The 21,349-nt window shown below is 64.5% G+C and overlaps 1 protein-coding gene across 1 annotated transcript; it reads right to left on the reverse strand.

Annotated features, from left to right (window-relative positions):
* Positions 1-1,216: 1,216 nt before the first annotated feature.
* MARCKSL1 (MARCKS like 1) lies at positions 1,217-3,248 on the reverse strand. Its single transcript, XM_050909749.1, has 2 exons — positions 3,119-3,248; positions 1,217-2,610 (listed from the first exon to the last, which is right to left on the reverse strand). The coding sequence occupies exons 1-2, from the start codon at positions 3,215-3,217 to the stop codon at positions 1,987-1,989; spliced, it is 723 nt and encodes a 240-aa protein (XP_050765706.1). The 5' UTR covers positions 3,218-3,248; the 3' UTR covers positions 1,217-1,986.
* Between the last annotated feature and the right edge of the window lie 18,101 nt (positions 3,249-21,349).

Consider the following 21,349-nt stretch of genomic DNA (forward strand, 5'->3'; position numbering starts at 1 on the left):
AGACAATTAAAATCCTCTCCTCCTTGAACAAAAGCAACCGTACAATTCAAGTTACCCCTGCCAGATCACGCATGCCAATGTGCAACTGCAGTCCTTCTCTCTTCCAGTGTTTCTTAAAATGGCTGCCGCGATGCTGTACGGCAGCTCCCTGGCAGATGCACTGAGCCCCGGATCTCGGCTGGGGCACAATGCAGCTGTGTCTCGCATGACAGACCGTGAGCAATCTTAGAAATTATTTGCAGACCACAGCGCCTACATTTAAAATACCCCTTTTTTTGCTCCCCCCCATGAATAGGGATAAATACCCTGCTGCATTTGGAAGCAGGTCACTTGCTTTAGCTTCCCGCTATTGCTAGGAGGATGTGCTGCATAAAACTAAGAGTTTTGGCCATTTCCACCTACCTCAAGGGCTACAGAAGAGCAGTGACGGGCCTTGCCCCAGGCCCTGCCTCGCCAGGGTGGTGCCAGTTGGGCAAACAATGGTCCTTGCTTTTCTCCATCTTCTTTGCCAGCCAAAACAGCAGGGGCAGGCGATTAGATGGGAATTAGGAGCAGGCCATTAAATGGAGGAGCTGTGCGCTGCTGCTGCAGCCTAAGCTGGCGGAAGGAGCTCTTATGGAGGCTGTAGCCTTCAGGCTCTGAGCTGCTGGAGAGGAGCAGCGCTCCTTCCTTCTGCTGCACGCCTGTCTCAGGAAAAAATCACCTCTATCCCTGTGCAGATAACAGGAGAAATGATAGAGGCACCCATTGTGCCTTCATTTTCTCTTTGGAAGTAAATCTTTGCTCCCAGTGCATAGTTCTTGTGCTCTAGCTTTTCAGGAAAGGGGAGCCAATCCTATTCTAAAGCCACTAAAAAAAAAATTTATAATTGAAGAACCCAAGCTTAAAATGGGATTTTCACCCAGTAGCCCTCCTGGGCCCCTCCTTATAAGAAAACACTTTTCTTTTCTTCCCCTCCCCACCAGGAAAAAATGGGTTAGATCTAAGAAAACAGGTACTGAGCAGCCAGCTGAACAGTGATCCTAAGGTAGCGACAAGAGGCTTGTGTGAGAAAGTCCTTTGTGGCTGTAGCTCTACATCTGCTGCAAGTCAATTAACTGCGAGCAGAGCCAGGGCTGGAGTGATTAAATGCAGCAGCTGTTGAACTAAATAAGCAACTGCTATCTTCCCTGGCCCTTGTCTGGCATCCAGGACAAGAAGGACTCAAGCTCACCCATAAAGGGGTCACCATTTATTCCTTTCAAATGTTACAAGAAAGCCCATACAGCTTTTTTTTTTTTTAGAAGTTAGAAAATTGCAAATCAAGTGTTTTGGCCATTAAAAAATTATTTACAGAGAAAACAATGTTGCTTCACATTATACAGCTGGCAGGCCCCCTCCCTCCACCCCACACCCTAAAAGTTATCCCTTAGAAGCAGAATTAAACACAGCGGACTTACAAGCTTTATGGTTTTAAGCCAATAGTAAGACATTATAAAAAACTAACCAGATTAGCTTTTAAACCATTGATTTCTATAAAAAGCACAAAATACTTTAAATGAAGTCAGAACCAGGAATGTAAACTGAGAAAAAAAAAAAAGAATCCATTGAACAGTCACTGGCTTGCTGGGCTTCGAAGGCTGCCGGGAGGAGAGTGGGGACAGTCAGGAGGCCAGCAGAGATACCAGAGCGGGATGTGAGATCTGGGTTCTTACAAACTGTAAATTCCAGTTATGTCCAGGATAGTCTTCCTCCACAGTTTTAAAGGATTCAGGTAAAACTACTCCAAGTTGTGGTGGCAGTGGTGGGAATCCAAACCAGCTTTCTAACAGGGAGGGGAAGAAATAACTTGGGGGGTGAGGGGGGGTGTGTGTGTCGGTTTTAGAAAGCGTTGTCAGTTCTAGGTGGGACCTAGGGAGGTGTGTGGGCAAGGCAGCGAGTCCGTGGTGTTACCGGGATGGAGAGGATGGCGTAAGAGTCTTAAGTTAGGACGATGCCAAGTGGGCTCTAGTCTTCCTTCTGCTCCGCCGCCGGCGGAGTTGTTGTAGGCTCAGGCCCCGCAGGGTTTGAGGGCTCCTCTGGTTTGGCTGTATCCCCGTGGCTTTCCCCTGGCTGCTGCTTCTCTTCCTCCTTGCTTCCCCCTGCTTCTGCATCCTCCCTCTTGGGCTCCGCTCCCTGCTGCCCCTCCGCAGCAGGACTGCTCTCCCCAGGGTTGCCTGGCTCCTCCGCTGTCCCCTCCTCGGGGGGAGCCGACGGCTCCGTCCCGCTGGCCGAGCAAGCGGGGTTCTCCTCTCCCTTGGCCTCTGCCTTGCCTTGGTCCTCCGTGGGAGAGGACCCAGAGGAGTCCCCAGCTTCTTTCTTGTTCTTCCTAAACGAGATCCCGCTCAGCTTGAACGACTTCTTGAACGAGAACTTCTTCTTCTTCTTGGGGGTGTCCTTGGGGGCCGCGGCACCTTCGGGTTTAGCATCCCCCCCTTCGGCGGGGGGAGCGGGCTCGATGGCGTCCCCGCCGCCCGGCTCGCCCTTGCTCTCCTCCTTGAGGGGTTCAGCCGAGCCGTTCCCGTTCAGGGGTGCCACCTCGCCGCCCGCCTTGGGTGTCATGTCCCCGTTGAGCCTCAAATGGCCGTTCTCCTGGGGGGGGGGGGGGGGGGGGGGGGGGGGGGGGGGGGGGGGAAGGCGGGGGGGGAGCGGAGCACCGGGTTAGGCACAGCCGGGACTCGGCACCCCCTCCCCAAAGCCCGCACCCAGCTGGGACGGGGGCACCCAGCCGGGGAAAGGGGGTGCAGCAGGCATGGCGGAGGGGGGGGGGGGGGGTTGCACCGAGCCTGGGCGAGGGGGTGCACTGAGGGGGGGGTTCAGTGCGCTGCCACCGGGCGGCGCCCGCGCTCCACGCCCGGTACCGGGGCGAGGCGGCGGACGGAGCCCCCGCCCGGTGCCGGGAGGGAGCCCGGGGCGCGGCGCGGGCGGTGCCGCATCGCTCGGTGCCCGCCGGGCAGGAGGGTCCCCCGGGCCGCCACCGCCCGCCTTCCCCCCCCCCCGCCCCCTTCCCCGCCGAGCTGCCGCCGCAGCCGCCTATTGTCTGCCCGCCCGCCCCGGCGGGGCGCACGGCCCGGCTCCCCGGTGTCCCTCCGGTACCTACCTGCCCGTTGGCCTTGGCGGGCTCGGTGGTGGCGGCGGCGTGGCTGGCCGGCGGGGCGGTGCCCTCCGCCTTGGCCGCCTTGGAGCCCTGGCTGCCCATGGTGCGGCACGTCGGGCGGACCCCGCCGCGGCGGCTGCGCTCGGCTGGCGAGCGGCGCCGAGAGGGAGTGGGTAAGAGCCCCCCGCCGCCCCGGTAATAAGGCGCGGGGCGGGGGCGGGCCGCCGCCGAGCCCGCCCCGGGGGCGGGGGACGGGGATGGAGCCACCGCCCCGGCGGGGACGGGGGGTACTGACGGCCGCAGCTCCCCGGCCCCGGCTGTGAGCCCTCGGGGGCCGGGGCAGCCCCGGGCGGGGCGAGGCCGGGCAGCGGGCAGGCGGTGGGGAAGGGGAGCGGGGCGCTGCTCCCCCCCAGCCCCCTCACCCCTGGGGTGCTGCTCATCCCAGCCCCGTCACCCCTGGGGTGCCTCTGCCCCCAGCCCCCTGACCCCTGGGGTGCTGCTCATCCCAGCCCTGTCACCCCTGGGGTGCCTCTGCCCCCAGCCCCATCACCCCTGGGGTGCTGCTCACCCCACCCCAGCCACCCCTGGGAGGGTCCTATGGCACCACTCGTCCCAGCCCCATCACCCCCAGGACAGTGTCACGGTGCAGCTTGCCTCAGTCTCCTCACCCCAGGGTACTGCTTACCCCAGGGTACCGTTCACCCCAGCCCCATCAGTTCCCGGAGGGTCCTGCTGTGGGGGACACGTTGTGCCATGGGTCACACCCCGGTTCCCTGCCTCGCTCTGCTCCCTGGCATGCAGACCGGTAGGTTTTTCCCCTCTGCATCTTCCTCCTCTCTGCTTTCCAAGAAAAGGAGAGCTCAGGAGAAACGAAAAAGGGACTAAACGAAAGTGGATGCTAATGCTGGCGAGGGGCCTGCAGTTTCCCCGTGCTGCCAGGGCCGCCGGCCACAGCCTCACCGCAGTGTGAAGCCAGCAGTGGCCGCAGGGGACTCACTCCCTTGGCACCCAGGCACAGCTGATTTCACTGGGGGCTCCCAAAATCGAGACCCTTTTGTGCCTGTCCAAGCCACCAGCGTTCCCTGGCCAGCCCGCACCCCGCCGGCAGCCGCAGTGGGCCACGCTCCTGAGTGCCGTGTCCTGAGCCCCGTGGCCCCAGCACCTTCCAGGCACCCTGCACCCCGCTCCTGCCAAACCTGCCCCGGAGCTGCCGCGGGCAGGCGAGCCCCCCCCAGGTCCCAGCACCCAGCTGCGCCGCAGAGCCCGCGCAGGATCAAGGCCAGCGTCTCCGAGGGGAAAACAATGTGCCGCTGTGTGCGCTCCGCCAACAAGGTCATGTTTTGTCTCTGTCCTCCCTCCCCCCCGGCACACATCATCTCACCCCCGTTAGAGTGAAATTTCTCTGTTAATTAAAACAGGCGGCATCTTCCTTATTGACTTTTGGTTGCCAGTTGATAAAGCCTTTGAATGGCTGCCGGGCTGCTGCCGGTCCGTCCGCCCGTGCCTTCGGCCGCCTGCAAGATCGAGAGTCGCCCGAGCAGTCGTCAGGGCTGCAAAGGAGCCGTGGAGGATGTACCCCATCTAAAAGCACGCGCTTTTCAGAGCGTAGCGAGGCTGTTTGCTTTGGGAAGACAAACGGTCTAAGCAAGTGTAGTGAATTAGTCAGTAAACACGCTCTGTCTTCTGCCACTTGTTCCCGAGTGCGAGCTCCAGGCCAGTGTCCCCAACCATTACCTGCTGGGGAGCAAAACCCGGCAGAGCCGCTGCTGGCGAGCCCTTCCCTCTGCCCCAGCAGCCATCCAGCGTCGGGCAGCGTCTGTGCCAACCCCACACTTTTCTCCCCACCTTCTGGGAGTGATTTGCTGTCTGCTGAGGTTCATTTTGTCCTGGCTCTTCTCTGCAGGAACGCAGAGTCCTCATGCTGTTGTCTCATCCCATCCCGACCCACCCCATCCCACCATGCTGCCCCACCACCGCAGCAAGAGCACGTTTTGGCCGTGCCGAGCAAACCTGAGCGAGCACCGGCTTTCGCAGCGCCCGTCCGAGACCGTGCATCCATGCAACAGCCCCGAGGCGCTCCCGTCCTCCTGTACCAAAGCCACAGGGGAACCGCTAAGGTCGGCAGCACCGGCAGCCCACCACCCATCTGCACCATCCCGCTGCGGGTACTGTGAGCTGGGAGGGGGCTCTGGGGGTGCAGCCTTTGGGGTGACGGTGGCAGCCCCGGTGTGGCTTTGTCTGTCTGTTGGGTTGGGGATGTAAATGTGTACCCCGTGCTGTGAAACAGGCTGCTTGCTGGAAAGATGTTTTCTTCAGCGATGGGCTGGATGAGTGGCCGGGCTTGCTTATTCAGGAGGGGATTTATCGGGCTGGGGCTGGCAGGGTGGCTGCGGTGCTGCTGCCATGCTCTGTGCCGCTGGCTCAGCCGGGGCTGCTCGGCTCGGCCCCCCCGGGTCTGCCAACCCCCATGCAAAGCCCAGGTCTCTTCCATGTTTTGCTGGAGGGGAGAAAGTGCTTTACACCCCGCTGCTCCCCTGCCACAGCGATCGGCGGGCAGCGCTGGAGTGATGGCAGGCAGATGTGATGTCTCTAAAGGGCAAACTTTAGCGGGATTAGACAGGTCAAGATGCAGACCTACTGGGGGGGGGGCAGCCCCCCATCACCATCAGAGGCGATGCAGGAAACCTCGCATGCAGTTTTCTAGTGGCTTTCACCTCCGAGGAATCCCCAGTTGCCACATCTCTCTTGATCCCGGCTTTTCTTGAAAACCCTCTTCTGCAGCGCTGCGTAAGGGATGTGTTTATAAATAGACATGTTCCCCTGTGCATTCCCGAGCGTGCCTCCTCTTCCAAGGCCTGGCTCCGCTGCAGATGTCTGTCCTGCCTGCGCTGATGGCAGCAGCACCAGAAGGGCTCAGCTGGTTCGGGAGTGGTGCTTGGTGCGGCCACACCGGCAGCTGCCACTGGTGCCGGAGCCCCGGCGCTCCGCAGGGTGAGCGTGGCTCCCCCCCGGGCAAAGCCACGGCCGGTTGTTCCAGCTCTCAATCTGGGAAGAGGCTGTTTCCCTCTTCTGCGTGGCGCAGGGGGTGTTGGTGGCACAGAGCAGACAGTGCTGCCGCGCAGGCGCCGGGGCAGGTGTGGTTACACCGGGAGAGCGAGTGGAGGGCAGAAGCCGGCTGCTGCGCACGGCGGTGGGTTCCCAGCATAAACCGAACACCAACCCAAACTCTCCCAGTGGAAACCAATGTGACCACCAGCCCGCTTGCCATGGGTCCCATCCCTCCACTGCTGCCTCGGCCGTGGGTCGGGCTCCTCCGTCCCCAGGTGTTGGGCAGGGAACTGGAGCGGGGCAGAGGATGCTCCGGCTCCGTGCGGGCTCTCTGCTGGCTCCCGGTGCTTTGGCTGGTCGGGAAGCGATGGGGATTTTCAGGGTGCAGGCAGACGGACAGATTACAGGTCTGTCTGCTCCTCTAGCAGATGGACAGGCAGCCAAATCTGTCTGCCTCTCTGCGCGCTGCTCCTGCCTAAAAGGCCTCAGGGATGCAAGATCTTTGCGAATGTTATTTTCCACTTTCCAGACCTACTTAAACTGCGTGCTGATTATTAATTTATTAGGTGTTAAGCGCTGACAGGCTGCAAGGCAGAGCGGCGAGCGCAGCCCCTGCGCCAGGGGGTTGGAGTGGGGCAGGAGGGAGCAGTCCCCAGCCCCTTGCCCTGCTCCTGGCACCCGCTGTATTCCCCCAGCCCTTAACGAAGAATTAACGCAATTATTTATTCATGTATCTAGAGCCATTCACAAGCCTCTGATCATCTGCTCAAGGATTTTAACCGAGTTAGCGGGGGCCCAGCCAGGGCAACCAACGGCGCTGGGAATAAAGCAGAGGGATTTCCATATTGATTTATAAATAGCAAAGGAATTAGCTAATTAGATCTCTCTGGGGAGAGAATTCCAGCAGGGAGAGTGTGGGGCCAGGCTGTGCTGTATGCAGGGATGGACGGTAATGGCTTCTGCCACCACGGCAGCTCCGGCACGGGAATGGCCCTTGCAAACAGCCCTCAGCTAAAAATAGTAGCCGCAGGTTAGGGTCTGGGGTCTGCCTCTGCCGTGCTGCCCGTGCCGCCGTGTCCACCAGCCGTGCCTGCCTGCCGTTCGGCTTTCCCGGGCCCTGCAGTGCAGCACCAGGACGTGGCCACCTGCCCGGTCCCTGGGGCAAGTGATGCTCCGGCTGCGCAGCCCACGAGGGGATGGGGCAAAAGGGCTGGGGGGGACCGCAGGTGCCGAGCGAGGCTGTCCTCAGCTGCAGAAGGAAAATCCGCCGAGCTTCATGCCGGGGGATTTCTGCGGGGACGAGGGCCGGCTGGGGCCGGGCAGGCAGGAGGAAGAGTGGGGTCGCGTGGTGGCCAAGGGGATCTTTCCAGTCCTTTGCCTAAGCAGAAGTTGGTCGCTGCCGAACCTGCTCATGGCTGTGCCGTCACTCAGGCTGGCTGCCGAGTTGGTGCCAAGCGACCCTCTGACATTTGCACCAGGAAAAAGCATCCCAGACCCAAGCAAGGGTCTGCCCGGGACTTTGCCGGGGGTCTCCCTGCCGCCTGCACAGTGCCAGTGCCGCAACCGGCGTCCCCGAATCCTTCCTGCCCTGGGAAAGGCTCCAGCTCGGGAGGCTGCAGCGAGGCGCTGACTTCCCATAGAAACACATGAAAGGGCCCGTTCTTGTATTTGCCAGAGCCCCGTCATTTTTGGTTGTGAAGATCCCATGGCAACCGGCGCCTTGTGTAACTGCGTTTGCTATTTCTGGGCTTGCTTTTCACTCCGGTAACATCCTCCCCGCATCCCACCCCGCAGGACCAGCCCCGCTCTCCCACCCCAGGACCTTTCTCCCCCTGTCACCCCCTTCCCCGCTTGCGTCGGGGCGGCCGAGGGCAGAGGTTGGCAGCTGTGAGTCATGGCGGAGGAAAGAGAGAGCAATCCCCTCGGTCTCTTATCTCGGAGACCATCTGCCCTTCTTTTCAGCCGGGAGCTGGAGCATTTGCAAACAAAGCCAAGCCCTCTAACCTAAAACCCTCCAACCTCATCAGCGGGGTGGCCGGCGTGGGCTGGGCTGTGCTGCCCGGGGCCCCAGCACCTCTTCGCCCTGGGATGAAGATGGGGATGGTAGTGGGACGCGAGGGGTCCTGGGTGCCTCCCCGCGGGCACTGTCCTGGGGGAGTTACTGCATGCTGGGGATCAACACCCTGCGGGGAGCCCCGCATCGCCTTTCCCAGCCTGCCGGTCTCTCCCGACTCCTCCCGGGAGAACAGGAATCCACCGCAACGCCCTCGCCCAGGCGGGATGCTCGTCCCACGCTCCTTATCTTCCGCATCCCCGCCATAGGCTACATTTTGGTGCTGATAAAGGGCTCCCTGACCCTGAGCAAGCCGTGCGCTGCCGGTTCGGTTGCATTATGAGAGCAGGATGGCTGCCAGCGGGTGTCCGGAGAGAAAAGGGGCCGCAACATCCAGCTGGCAGCCGGGTGCTACCACACACCGGACTCTGCTTCCTCCCGCCCCGTCCGGGGCTGCTGGCAGGGTCCCCCAGCCAGGGGCCGAGCAGGGAGTGTGTTTCAAAGCCTCCTTCCTCGTTAGAAGGGAAGTTTATAATGGAAACAAAAGCGATGCTCAGTCCAAGTGGAGCTTTTCCCGTCCCGTTTCCTCCGAGCTGCCTGCGGAGGTGCCACGGGAGCGTGCCCGCACGCCACGGCCGGGGCGCACGGCGGGGAAGCGTGCTGGGGGGCATGTGTGTTTTGGGCATTGTCCTGCTGCACGGTGCTCAGCAGGTCCAGCCTTGCCATGGGGAACGCGGCCGGGCTGCAGCGGCATCCTGCTGTGGCAGAGCCGAGGTGGACGTGGGGTGCTGCCCTTCCCTTGGGGACAACCCCAGGCAGTGGGAGCCTGTGGTTGTCCCCGGGGTGGGCTCAGCTCCCTCCATCCCTGGGGTCACCTGTGCCCTGTCCCGGTGACCGGCTGCAAAAGGGACCTCAGAGCTGTGCCGCACTGCCCGGGTTGCTCCCGTGCAGGTGGGCTGCTGGTGGCTGCCATAGCTCCCAGTAGGGCTGGGGACGCGTGGTGGCTCTCACGCTGCCACGGGGACATGGGTTAGGGTCAGGCATTGCTCCTACTCAGGGCAATGCCTCAGCCAAGCGCACGGAGCTGTGCCTGCATGATGGCAGCTCACCTTGGCCTCTGGCATGGATGAGGATGGTGTGTCCCTTCCCTGGCTGTGTGAGTGAGTGTGAGGCAGAGCCACGCTCCTTCCCCGCTCAGAACGTACGGTCACGGGTGAGCCCTGGGTCTCCTTGGGGTTGCAGGAGTGGGTGCATGGCTGGCGGGAGCGTGCAAACTCGGCGTGGGTCCAGCCCGTGCACGCACACCCAACATGGTCCCAGCCCACGCACAAACACCAGCGTGGGTCTAGCGAGCATCTTGCACGTGCACAGCCGTGATGCTGATCCCAAGGCCATCCCTCGGCGATGGGGCACGGGCAGCCCATCATCTCTACCGCCAGCCCCCCGCAGCCCAGCGCCGTGACCCCTTTTGCCCGAGTCCCCGGGGCCGGTGGCAGCCAGCCGATCGCATCGCCGGGCAGCCGGCGCTACCGGACCCAGGACAGGAAAGCGGCGCTGGGATGCTTTGGGGCAGCGGTCCCTCCCCCGGGAAGCAGCCGGGGATGTATGGGCCTCTTTCTCCCTGCAAGTCAATGTGTCTTTTTGTTGCGCTGCTGGGTTTTGATGCCTGCGAGCAGGGAGAGACAATACGTCGCATTGTTCCTTTTCAGCAACATCTGACGGGCCCAGGCAGAGAGAGGCCAGTGTGTGCGGAGGACGGCCGTGGGGGAAGGGACCGAGATGGACAGACAGGCAGCAGGAAAGACACAGGGACACCCAGGCCAGGCCTGGCTTCTGCTTGCCTGGATGAAGGGCTGGAGGGAGGGATGGGGAATGCCGGAGAGGTGCCGGGTGCTGGGTGCCGGGGGTGTGTGTGTGGGAGCTGGAGGGGGGGGCCGTTATCTTCTGGTACCCAAACAGCCTGGAAAAACAGCCCTGAGAGATGCAAACCTCCAGCCCCACTCGTCTTAACGGACTATTAACTTTAAAGCCTCGTTAGGAACCTGTAAGTGTCAATACCATTAACCTTTTCACTGCTGCTCCCTCTACCAGAAGATCCCAGCTGATTTACTGGGGCCATGCAGCCAGGGGTGCCTGTCGCCCCCGGTAAATCCTGGGGTGCCAGGAAAACCCTCTCCCTGAAATCCCACGCAGGTGGGATGGGGCAGGGGCTCGGTCCCCGCTGGGGTGGGCTGCGAGGCGGGGAGCCGGGAGGAGAGCTTGGCGGGGGAATCACGGCAGCGCTGGGATTGTCTGCAACTTTCCATCAGAAATCCCCTCCTTCCCTTATCCCCTGCTGTCCCCGGCCTGGATTGCTTAATTGCCAGGAACAGAATTCCCCTCTGTCTCAGAGCAAAACCGAAAGAGTCCCCTGGGTCACCACAGCCGTGGGCAGGGCTGGGCGGGAGCCCGAGAGCTGGCAGAGCCCAGAGATCCTGGCGATGGGCTCCGGGGGGGGCTGCTCTGTGCCCCAGCCTGGTGCTAAGGTTATTGGGGAGCACTTTGCCTCCCAGGCATCCTAGCCGTGCCGGTTCGGCTCTCTGCCTCCCGGGAGCTGGTGGGATGCACTGGGGGGGGCATGTGGGGGTTTTGCACCGCCGGAGGCAGGCACTGCTCTCTGAGCCCCCTGCCCAGGCTTGCCCGGCGCTGGCTAACCTTTCAGGGGAGCGTGGTGGGCCCTCGCCGTGATGTACCCCATCCCACTGCAAAGGGGGTTTGCAGCCCCTCTGTGGCGGGGGACCAGCACCCCCCCATCCACACCCCACCCTCCCGCGATGGCTCTCGCTCTCGGCAAAGGTCCCGGGAGGGGACGGCAGCCGGTTACCGGCTTGGTGGGGATCTGTCGGGTGAGGGGCTGGTGGCGTGGCCCTGGCCGGCGGCAGCGGCGGGGAGCAGCGGTGCCCTCCCCGCCCCCACGGCTCGGCAGGCTGCACCGGCAGATGCATTTCGCCCAGACTTGCATGGCCGTAGCCATGGCAACGGCTGCGCGGCGGCGGGATGCCGGGGGGCTGCGGGCGCAGGGCTGCGCGGCGACGCGGCGCTGCATCGCTGCCGTTGCACCCCACGGCTTGGCTTCACTCCGGGTCTGGGTTCACCCCGGGTTTGGGTTCACCCCATTCCCAGCAGCGATGCTGGTGCGTATCCCAGTCCGCGGCACACCGGCGTGTGCGTGTTGCTTTGCACACACGTGTGCAAGCATGGACACGGGCACCGGTGTGGCTGCACCGATGCACACGCTCTCCCTGGGGTGACGGTGCCGAGGGGGGGGCAGCGCCACGGGGAGAGGCCAGGCAGGGTGGGGACGGAGCCGCTCACCCCTTTATCGGGGCTGGGCCGCCATAAAGCCGGGGCTGTTTGCATTGGTGCGGCCGCGCTGGCGTTGCCGTCCCGGCTCTGCTTTGTCTCCACGTTAACTTTTAACCGTGGCGGCTTTTCCTCTCCGCCGCCACCACCGCACCCTGCCAGCCTCGCCAGGGCCCCGCGGCTCGGGGTGCTTGACCCCCAGCATCTGGCAGCCTTACTGGGGGGCTGCAGTCCCTCCCAGCATGGTGCATGCCTGCTCCCTGCCTGCTCCCTGCCTGTTGGCAGCAGGACGGGGACTGGTCTGGCTGCATCCCGCTCCTGCCAGCTTCTCGGGTGCCTCCGGGGGTGAATGGTGGCCGGAGCTGGCAGGGGCCATCGCAGCCCTGGGCAGTTGCAGCCGCAGCACCTCACCGCCGCAACGCCGGGCTCGGCCGCTGCCTGCCTGCCCGCACCGCTGCCTGCCCCAGCCCCCTTGCCGCCGTGGTGCGGGCAGCCGCCAGCCTGGATGGGTTTGGCAGCAAAGCAGCTCAGCTGGAGAAAAGCCTCTGGCGCTGGAGTGACCCACTAACCTTGTTCTTCTTAAAAATGCATGAAATGCAGGCAGCTGCCTACGGGGACTCGCACACGCACGCTCACGCACGGGCGGGGGCACGTTTTCGGCATGGCACCCACGTGCCCGGGTCGGGCAGCGGCAGTGGGTGAGCCTCGGGGAGCCTGGGGGTGCAACGCTGCACTCGCTGCCCAGATTTTGGGGTATCTAGAGGGGGGGCTTCACTCTCCCTTTGTTGGTGCTGTTTGATGCCCTGCATGTCCCCAGCCCCGGCGAGGGGCTGCGTGCCCGCGGCACGGGCAGGTTTCCCAGCAGACGCTCAGGCCTGGTGCAGTCCTTCTGCTCAGCTCTGCCGGTGCTGCCGGGCTGCGGTAACGCCGCGGTGGTGCAAAGTCCACCCGGCATGTCCCCCCGCTGCACCCAGGAGCCAGCTGCCGCGGTCGGGGCCGGGACTTGCTTTGGGGTCCCGTTGGGGGTCCAAGGGCATCCCAAAGAGCTCCCCCCGCTCTGGCTGGTGCCACAACTGGGTCCCACTGGAGACACGAGGCGGGTGGCAGAGTCCCGCTGCCGGGGAAGGCGAGGCAGGCGCAGGCTCCCCCCCGTCCCCTGGCTGCCATCACAGCCCTGACCTCGTTTCTCTCCGGCTTCTCCATGCCTTTAATACACCCCGGCCAGATGGTTGCGAGCCGGGGGAGCTGGGGGCGGCGGGGGGGGGGGGATGGCGGCTCAGCCCCCCCCATGGGGGCATGGCTCCCCGCTCCCCGCACTCGGTGGCAGCCCACCGCCCCGGCGAGGCTGCAGCCCCGCTGGGTGCCGCGCATCCCTGGCCCCGGCGTCGCCCTCGCCACCCCGGGGGTGCCGGTGCCCGCGGGTGGACACATCCCCGCCGCCCTGGCAGGGGTTAACGGATTTCTCTTGCATGCGGCTGATTTAATTTCGGTCTCGTTTGCATAGTTGATTTGGTGGCTGCAACACTTCGGCTGGCGCGGTAAAGACACGGTGGGGGGGTGGGGGGGTGTATTTTTAGCTGCTCTGGGCTTGAGCTGGGCGGCCCCGAGCAGCCCTGGGGCAGCGTCCGACCCCAGCATCCCATCGTGGGTACCTGGGGGGGGACGGGCACATCCAGCCCGTGCCACACACTGAGGCCTTCAGCGGGAGCAGCAGAGGATTTGCAGGATTAAGGTTTTGCCTTTTTTTTTTTTTTTTTTTGTGGTTGCAATCCTGTTTTAAGAAGAAACAAAACCCAGAAACCAACAGCAGCCCAAGCTGCGATGCCCACTAGCCTGGATTGAATAAACCACGGTGTGGCACGAGATGGAGCAGCTTCATCCCCTGCTCAGCTCCCCAGCCCGGAGAGGGGCTTGCTCCCTGGCTGGATCCGGCCACAGAACGTTTCCCATCCTCTTCCCTCCTTGCAGCAGAGCCCAGCTCTGCTCCCATCGCCGGGAGCTTCCTGGCCTCGCTGCCCCGTGCTGCTGCCCACATGGCTCCTTCCCCCCAGAGCGGCTGCGTTTTCGACCCAGGCGGAGGGAGGAAATCACAGCGGGCGGCGTGGGGGGTGTGTGTGTGTTTCTGAGCCCTTTTGGAAATCCCTGCGGCTTCCTCTGGGGTCTCAGCCCTTGCTCGTACGGCAGCACAGTCGAGGAAGAGCGTGAATCACCCGCAGGAAGCTTTGCATCGCTCGTCCTGTCGCTTGCCCACGGCCGAGCCCACGCTGCCCGCTGCGGCTCAGGGGACCGTGCCGTCCTGTTCTGCCCCGGGGACGTGGCTGCTCCGTCCCCTCGTCACCCACCTCGCCTGCTCGGGGCAGCCCGAGCGGCAGCTCCCCGAGCCGTGGCGTCGGCGTGAGCTCAGCTTTCCGGAGCTGCACGTGCACGTGTGCGTGGGTGCGTGCGCGTGGATGCATGTGTGCATGGGTGCATGTGTGCGTGGGTGTGCATATTCATGGGTGCGTGCGTACACAAGTGCACGGGTGGCTGTGTGCGTGCACACACCCATGCACACACACAGACGCATGTCTGTGTGCACACACCCAGGCGTGCGCCCAGATGTGCACGCACATGCACCCAGGTGCGTGCACCCACACACGCATGTGCACCCCCCCAGCCAGGCCCTGCGCATCCCGGTGCCAGCCAGGTGGCAGAGGAATCCGTCTCTCGACTCCTCCAACTAATTAACATAAATTGACACTGACTAATTAACCGTCCCAGCTCATTAGAGCCCGGATGCCGCATCACTGGGAACAGCAGACAGCCGATCCCTCGCTGTCGAAGCACCGTAGCCACACTCTGCCCCACGCCGGGCACCGGCCACCCCTGATTCCCCCCCACCGGGAGTGTCCCCATCCCTGTCCCCATCCCTGTCCCCATCCCACGGCCCTCGCCGAGGCTGCTAGCAGCGATAACGAGATTGGTTTCTAATCCACTTATTCCTGGCTGGCACAGAGAGCTGGCAACAGCCTGCTTCCAATGCTTGGCGTGTGGTGAACCCCCCCCCGGCCCCGGCGCCTCCGGTTCCCGGGGCGGTCGGGGGTCGGGGTACCCCGACCCCCCGACCGCCCCGGGAACCGGAGGCGCCGGGGCCGGGGAAAACTGCGATGGTCTCAGCCGAGCAGCCATGGGGTAAGGAGTGATGCCGGGGGGGGGTGTGTGAAATGTATATAAGGGCCATGGAGGGACGGTGGCATCATCCTGGCTCCATCCCTGCAGGAAGAGTTGAATCTGGAAGGGGAGGTGACACCGTCAGTGTCACCCGCCCTGCAGCAGGGTGGCCCCGGGGAGCAGCAGCGATGAGCAAACCTTGCATCAACCGGGAAGGAAGATTAAAAGCCCTTCCCAGTCCTCACCCCTGCGGGGTGCCCAGGGCAAGGCGGGGGGGGGACGGGACGACTGCTTTAGGGAGCAGGGTGCAGGAGCAGGTCACCCCAGCACGATGACACCCGCTCTGCAGGAGAAAGGAAAAGGAAATTTTTCGTTTCCCTCTTTGCTAAGGGCTCCAGTGCGGCTGCCCGGGAAGCGGGGGCCCCCGTGCAGGTCCCATCCTGCCGCCGCACCCCGTGTCCTCCGCCGGCCCCCCCCCCCGGGCCTGCTGATGCATGCCGCTCCCCGCCGGCTGACTCGGGGCTAAGTCATGGCTCCGCACGTCCGACCGGTTTCGGGGAGACCCTTGGGCTCAGTGTGGGAACGGCCTGACCTCAGCAGCAGCACGGCACGGAGCCGGGGCCAGCCCCGCCGAGCTGCCTGCGGGATGCTCTTCTCCCAAAAACAACGTGGGGGGTTGGGGGGGCTTTGCACTGAGGCGTATCGATGCTCCTGGAAAGCTCTCGCTCGTTCCCACCGGCCGAAGGCAGCCCTACGTGCAATCCCTGCCGCCCGTGCGCAGTGGATTAAAAACTAGGTCAGTGGTAGATCCCCAAAAGTGATTGCAATCAGGGGAGCCTGGGGGAGACTTGCTCCGTTCGATACCTTTATCACTGAGCTGGAAGAAAACGGCTGGTGAAACGCAGACCCCCTGAAATCGCCCAACCGAGCCGGGTCGCTCCCGCAGCGGCGTTGGGGCCGGATCCCACGCAGAGGCTGGGGACCCGAGCCCCCGAGGAGGGCACAGGGTCCCGGGACAGCGGTTGGGAACACTGCGACAGGGCCAGGTCCCCCTGTCCGAGGATTGGGAAAGAGCAATAGGGAGGATGAACGGTGCTGGCACGGCGGGGAAAGCTGGGAATGCTCGGTGCGTGGAAACAGGGATGTGCGTGGGGTGGATGTGGGGCCGGGGAGGAGGCTGAGCGGCTGCGGCAGCCCCTGCGCCGGCGGGCAGGAAACAGGGCGGCAGCACGGGATGGAGCAGGAAGGCAGCCGGCGGCCCCCGGGGTCGGCGGAAGAGCGGCGGAAAGGCTCGGGGCCGTGACGGTGGCGGCGGGAGGAAGCCTGGCCCCGGCGAGGGGCTGCCCCGCCGCACGTGTGTCCCACGGGGGCACCGAAGCCGTGCCTGGGCACTGGAAGAAGAGTCACCGGCCGTGCCCGCCGTGCCCGCAACGGGACCGAAACTCCCTCGGTGCCGGGAAAGGGCCCTTCCTGGGCGAGCCTTTGGCTGCAAGCGCCTCTCTGCCGCCCTTGGGGCTGCAGGCTGCGGCATGCCCCGCAGCAGCCGCACGCCAGGACTCGCAGCCTCGTGCCGCAGCGTGGGAGATCCTGCAACCGGCTCTGCTCCGCTGTCGGCCGGGGACACAATCCAGCGCGTCTGTGCTGGGGGCAGGACCCCTGGGACCCCCCTGCGGCGGCCGGCGAGGCGGTGCTGCTGCCCACGGGGCTCCTGGCTGGGGTCTGACAAAGGAGCTGGGTCCCCCGGGGGTGTAGGGGTGGGTTTGGGGGTACTTATGGCCCCTTGGACCTCCAAGAGGGCTCAGGGGTGCTCAGCCTGCACGGTGCCCAGGATGGGGTCACCGCAGAGCCTGACACCCACCTGGGAGGTGGGTGACCTGCCCAGCTCTGCCTGCTCCTCCCTCGTCCCCAGCTCTTGGGATATGTCCCCGCGCTCTCCAAAGTCTCCATTCACCGCCTTTCAGTCCTCAAGCGTTTCCAGCCCACCTCGCTGGGGTTATTTAGCTCAGACCCAGAGCGATGCTGCGGCTCGGGGACGTGCCCTTGGCCGTGCCCGTGTGGCAGGGGTCTCAGCCCAGTGGCCCCCAGTGCGGTGCAAAGTGGGCTGGAGCGGTGGGAGCCGCCGTCCCTCCGGCTCTTGGTTCAGCAGCGGAGCAGAGGATGGAGCTGTTAAATATTTATAGCCGCTGTTGGAGCCGGTTGGGTGAAATGGCAGCGGAAGCAGAGCGGGGGGACGACGGGACGGCTCTGCTCCCCTCCGGTCCATCTGGCCCCCGCGCTGCTCCATGCAATGTAGTGCTGCGAGTCGCCATCTGCTCCCTGCGGGGGCTGCTGCCTGCCCCCACCCGGGACCAAGCAGCGGTACGGCGGGGCCGTGGGTGCCGCGGGCGTTGTCTCTGCTCCGTTGCACAAGTGCAATGAGCTTAGCAGTCTCGGGTGATGAGCAGAGGACCGGGAGAGGCTGGGTGCCTCGGGGTCTGGTCCCACCACCCCATGCTTGCTCGCCCCGGCTCCCAGGTCCCCACCGTGGACTTGTTCAGATGAGAAAATGAGGACGCGCGTGTGTGTGTGTGTGTGTGTAATTGCTAATGAGGATGTGCATATGCTAATTCAGGGCTGCCAATTATGGCAGGTCTCGCTGGCTCGGGACAGGGCCTCGTGGGCTGTGTCCTGCCCCGGTTTCGGCCAGGGGAGCCCCGGGCAAGGACAGGCAGCGGTGGGGGCAGCGGTGGCCAGCTCGGCTCGGCTTGGCTTGGCATCTCCTGGATTCGGGTGCCCGGGCCCCATGGAGCCCCCACAGCTCTGGGTCTGGGGGAGAGCAGGGCCTGGGGTGCTGCTCAGGGGTCCCCGGTCCCCAGCCCCCATCCCGGGGGAGCAGGGATGCTGGCGGGATGGGCACTGGGAGGACGTGCTCCCACCACCCCCCTGTGATTTTTTTCCCCTCCTTGATCTCACACAAAACCTGCCGCTGTGTGAGATGGCAGCGGGCGAACGAACCCTTAATTAGCTACTTTAGGGATTTGGCTTTATTAATGACATAAATGATTATTAAGGAAGAATTAAAGCTACCAGCCTCCAGATAAAGGACGACACGGCCCGGCTGGGATTACCTGCATGCATTGCGTGCCCAAGCTGGGGATCTTTGGCTTCGTGGGGTGCTCCTGTCCCACCCCTGCCCCCTTGCCCCGGTCCCCACATCAGCAGCTGCTGGCTGCTGGATTCGGCAGTGCGCCAACCAGGGACTGGCTGGTGTTTTCGGGGGGACGAGGAGGAGCTGGAGGGGTGTCTGTCATGCTCCCGGTGGGGTATCACTGCTGCAGGCTCACCCAGCAACCCAGGACCCCCCGGGACTGGACCATCGGTGTCCCAAGGGGCACCGACACCATCTCTGCGTCGGCGCTGGAAGGCGGCAGCGGCTTCGCCTGCTGCATTGGGGGAGAAAACAGGCATTTGCAGGCTTGAGTGTGAAATCTGTGCTGGCTGTTTCCGTCCCCCCCCCACGCTGGGGGCAGAAGTTCAGCGGGGTGCAGGTTTGTGGGTCGGGGGCTGCCGGCAGCCCCGTGCTGAGCAGCCGCAGCCTGCAGCGTCCTCCATCTGCGGCGAGCTGGGGTGGGACCAGCAGGGAACCAGCTGGACGGCGGTCCCGGGGATGGGGATGCGGGCAGCAGACATGCCCTCCCAGGAATGTTGGGATGGGCTCTTCGGGGAAAACAGCCACTTCCCATCAGTTGTGTCCGCTGGGAAGCGGTGAGGGGATTCCCGGCAGGCAGCGGGAGGCCGAAGCTTATCCCTGCGCACATGTCCCATTTTGGGTCTGCACAGGGGAGGGCTCAGCCGTGCCCCCAGCAGTGCCAAGCCCCGTGGAGGGCATTTCTGCCTGGCTTCTTGCTCCGTGACCCACCAACACGGCCATTATCCTGGGGTCCCGTGCTTGGGGGCACCCCGGGATGGGTCCCCAGAACATATGAGCTCCCTGTACCCGCTGCCCTCCTGGCTTGCGGAACCCACCGTGATGCCAGCCGGCTTCTTCCCAGCAGCTGCCCGGTCCCGCTTGGCACAGGCAGGATGCCTGTGTGGGATTAGCCATAATTGCCTGCACTTTGATGTCCGTAACCTCCTCCCGGAGGGATACTTGTTACCTGCAGCAAACCTGCGCCTGGCATCTGGCTGTTAATCCCGGGATTAGCAGGTGCAGGGAGGGGAGCAGATGGAGCCCGGCCAGGCCAGGACCCCGGGGCACAGCGCTGGCCGTGGGCCGGGCACCGTTTGGGTTACCTGGGACCCCTGGGGTCACCAAGGCAGCTGGGTCCCAAATGAAGTCACCTCTAAGGAGCACCCAGCTGCTCCCAGGGGAATTCCCCATCCGGGATCTCCCCTGGGACGTCATCCCCTCTGGGGCCCCCTGGGAAAGCCCCTGTGCACTCGCTGTCAGACGATTCAAGGGAAATGAGCAGTGTCCCCTGCTCCCCACGACAGCCCTTCCCAGCTGCAGGAAGAGCCTTTTCTGGGAATCCAGTAACCTCTATGTCTCAGCCAGGTCCCTGCAAGGAGGAGAGGGCTGGGGGTTCCCTGGGCCCCCCTTCGGGGCTGGGAGGCTCTGCTCAGAGGTGGCCAGTGCTAAGGGTCACATTGCTGGACCCAAGGAGACCTCCAAGCCCTCCTGGCGTGACTGGGAGCCCAAAAATTGCAGCCAGGGTGGCTGCAGCTCGGCCAGCCCCGGTCAGGCCACCCCGCGGGGGGACGGGCTCCATTGCCCCAGGGCTGCCCGCTCTGCCCGGCTTCTTCTTGCCCCCAAAATATCAGGAGTGAGCTCAGGCTGGGCAAAGGGGAGGGGGTGAAGCTGTGGGGAAGGAGAGAAGGAAATGGCCGCATGTCTCCACCCTGAGCCCCCACAAAGCCAGCTCCCTTGTCCCTGCAGGCAGCTGCCCTCCTCCTGCCTGTGCGGCTGCACAGGGTCCTGGCCAGGCAGGGGGAAGAAAAGGGGGTCCTGTGGGGAGCTGCACCCTGTGGGGGCTGTGTTTTGGGGTGGGGTCTCTGCCCCCCACCTCCCAGCCAGGCCCCCCCCGGGTCCTGCGGGCCGAGAGCCCCACGGCTGCGTGTTAACCTCAGGGTCCCCTCTCAATGGGAGGAAGGAAATCCTCATCCTCGGGAAAGGCTGGACACGGCTGTTTCCTCCTGCCGCGGTGGGGAGGGGGTCCGGGCACAGGCACACCCGCCCACGGCTCCCCGACATCACCCCCCCGTCCCAGTTAGCAATCCCATCCAGAGACTGGATCGGGCCCTGGCTGGGGCGATACAAGAGCCAGGGGACAGGCTGGGGGGCCTCTCCATCCCCCCCCAGCCCCGCAGGACCTGCCAGGGGTCCTCGGGGGGCTTCTTGCAGCCTTCCCACGCCATGAGCCAGCGAAGCACCTCTGCCCCTCGGCCGCCGGCTTCCCCGTGCGTGGGCGGGAGGCTCAGCTCCGTCCCCGTCCCCTCGCGCTGCCGATGCCGGGCTGCCCCGGTGCTGGTCGCGGTTGCGGGGGCTGTGTGGGGGCACAGTCCCGCGGGGCTCAGCTGCACCCCAGCCCGGCGGGGCTCCCCACCGGCCCTGGCCCTCGTTTTTCCCGCTCCTCCTTCCTCTTCCTCATCGTGCCCTTCGCCCTGCTGACATGCAGCGGCTGATAACAAACAGGCGAGTGGCGGCGGCGGTGGCCTTGCTCCCGGTGGCCTTTGGCCCCGCCATGTCCCCGCCGCCGTCCCTGCCGAGGGCCGGGGCGATGCTTTGCCGCGGGGTCGGATGCTCGGGGCTGGCTGCGTGGCTTTGCCGGGCACCGAGACCCCTGCGCCATGCCCGGTGGGTCACCTCGCTGCTCGGGGTCACCTCGCTGGCATGGCACCCTGTCCCTGCCCGGTGTCCTGGGACGATGCTGCTGCCGGTTCGGAGCGTTGCAGGGTCCGGTCCCGGTCCCCGGGGCCCGCCCGCCCCGGTTCGGTGTTTGATTTCTGGTTTCATTCGCAACGATCTCCCCCGGGGTGGATGGGGATCCCGTGGCCCGGAGACCGGCGGCGCTACCGGGACGCGCCGGGGCTGGACCGGCACCGGGACCGAGAGCGGGACCGGGAGCGCGCGCGCGGCCCGGGCGCCCCCTGGCGGCGGCGGGACCCGAGCAGAACAAAGGCCGCATCCGGCACCGGCGGCGGCGGCGGCGGCGGCGGGGAGCCCCATCACGGGCAGGGACCCGAGCCTGGACCCGGCCACAGCGGCGGGCACGGCCGGTGCTCCCGGCAGCAGGGACGGCGGCGGCTCCGGGACGACCCCGCTGCCCCCAGCCCCGAGTCACCCGGGCGCTGAGCTGCGCCCCTTCCTCCTCCCTCCTCCTCCTCCTCCTCCTCGCCCGGGTGATGTCACCCCGCTCGTCCTCCCGGGCCCCAGCCCTGGGCAGAACCTGACGGGCAGGTCGGGCAGGAGAGGCGGCAAGGGGGGAAACACCCAACCCACTCGTGGAAAGGCAAAGCGGGAGCAGCCGGAGCTCCCCCCCCCTCCCCGAGCTCCCCCCTGGTCCACGGCGGGTCCCCTCGCACCACTGCAGACCCCAAACCTTCACCTGCGTGGGCTGCAAGCGAGGGGTTGCAGCAGTTCTGGTGCAGCAATTTAAAAAGCA

This window comes from Gymnogyps californianus, chromosome 22 (assembly GCF_018139145.2).
Source record: "Gymnogyps californianus isolate 813 chromosome 22, ASM1813914v2, whole genome shotgun sequence".
In the NCBI taxonomy this organism is placed as follows: domain Eukaryota; kingdom Metazoa; phylum Chordata; class Aves; order Accipitriformes; family Cathartidae; genus Gymnogyps; species Gymnogyps californianus.

What these genes read in the sequence shown, in the direction of transcription:
- MARCKSL1 (XM_050909749.1), bottom strand. Translation starts at nt 3,217, where the DNA reads ATGGGCAGCCAGGGCTCCAAGGCGGCCAAGGCGGAGGGCACCGCCCCG. An exon ending in CCGCCAAGGCCAACGGGCAG is followed by an intron (nt 2,611 to 3,118) that starts GTAGGTACCGGA and finishes CCCCCCCCCCAG; the next exon opens with GAGAACGGCCATTTGAGGCT.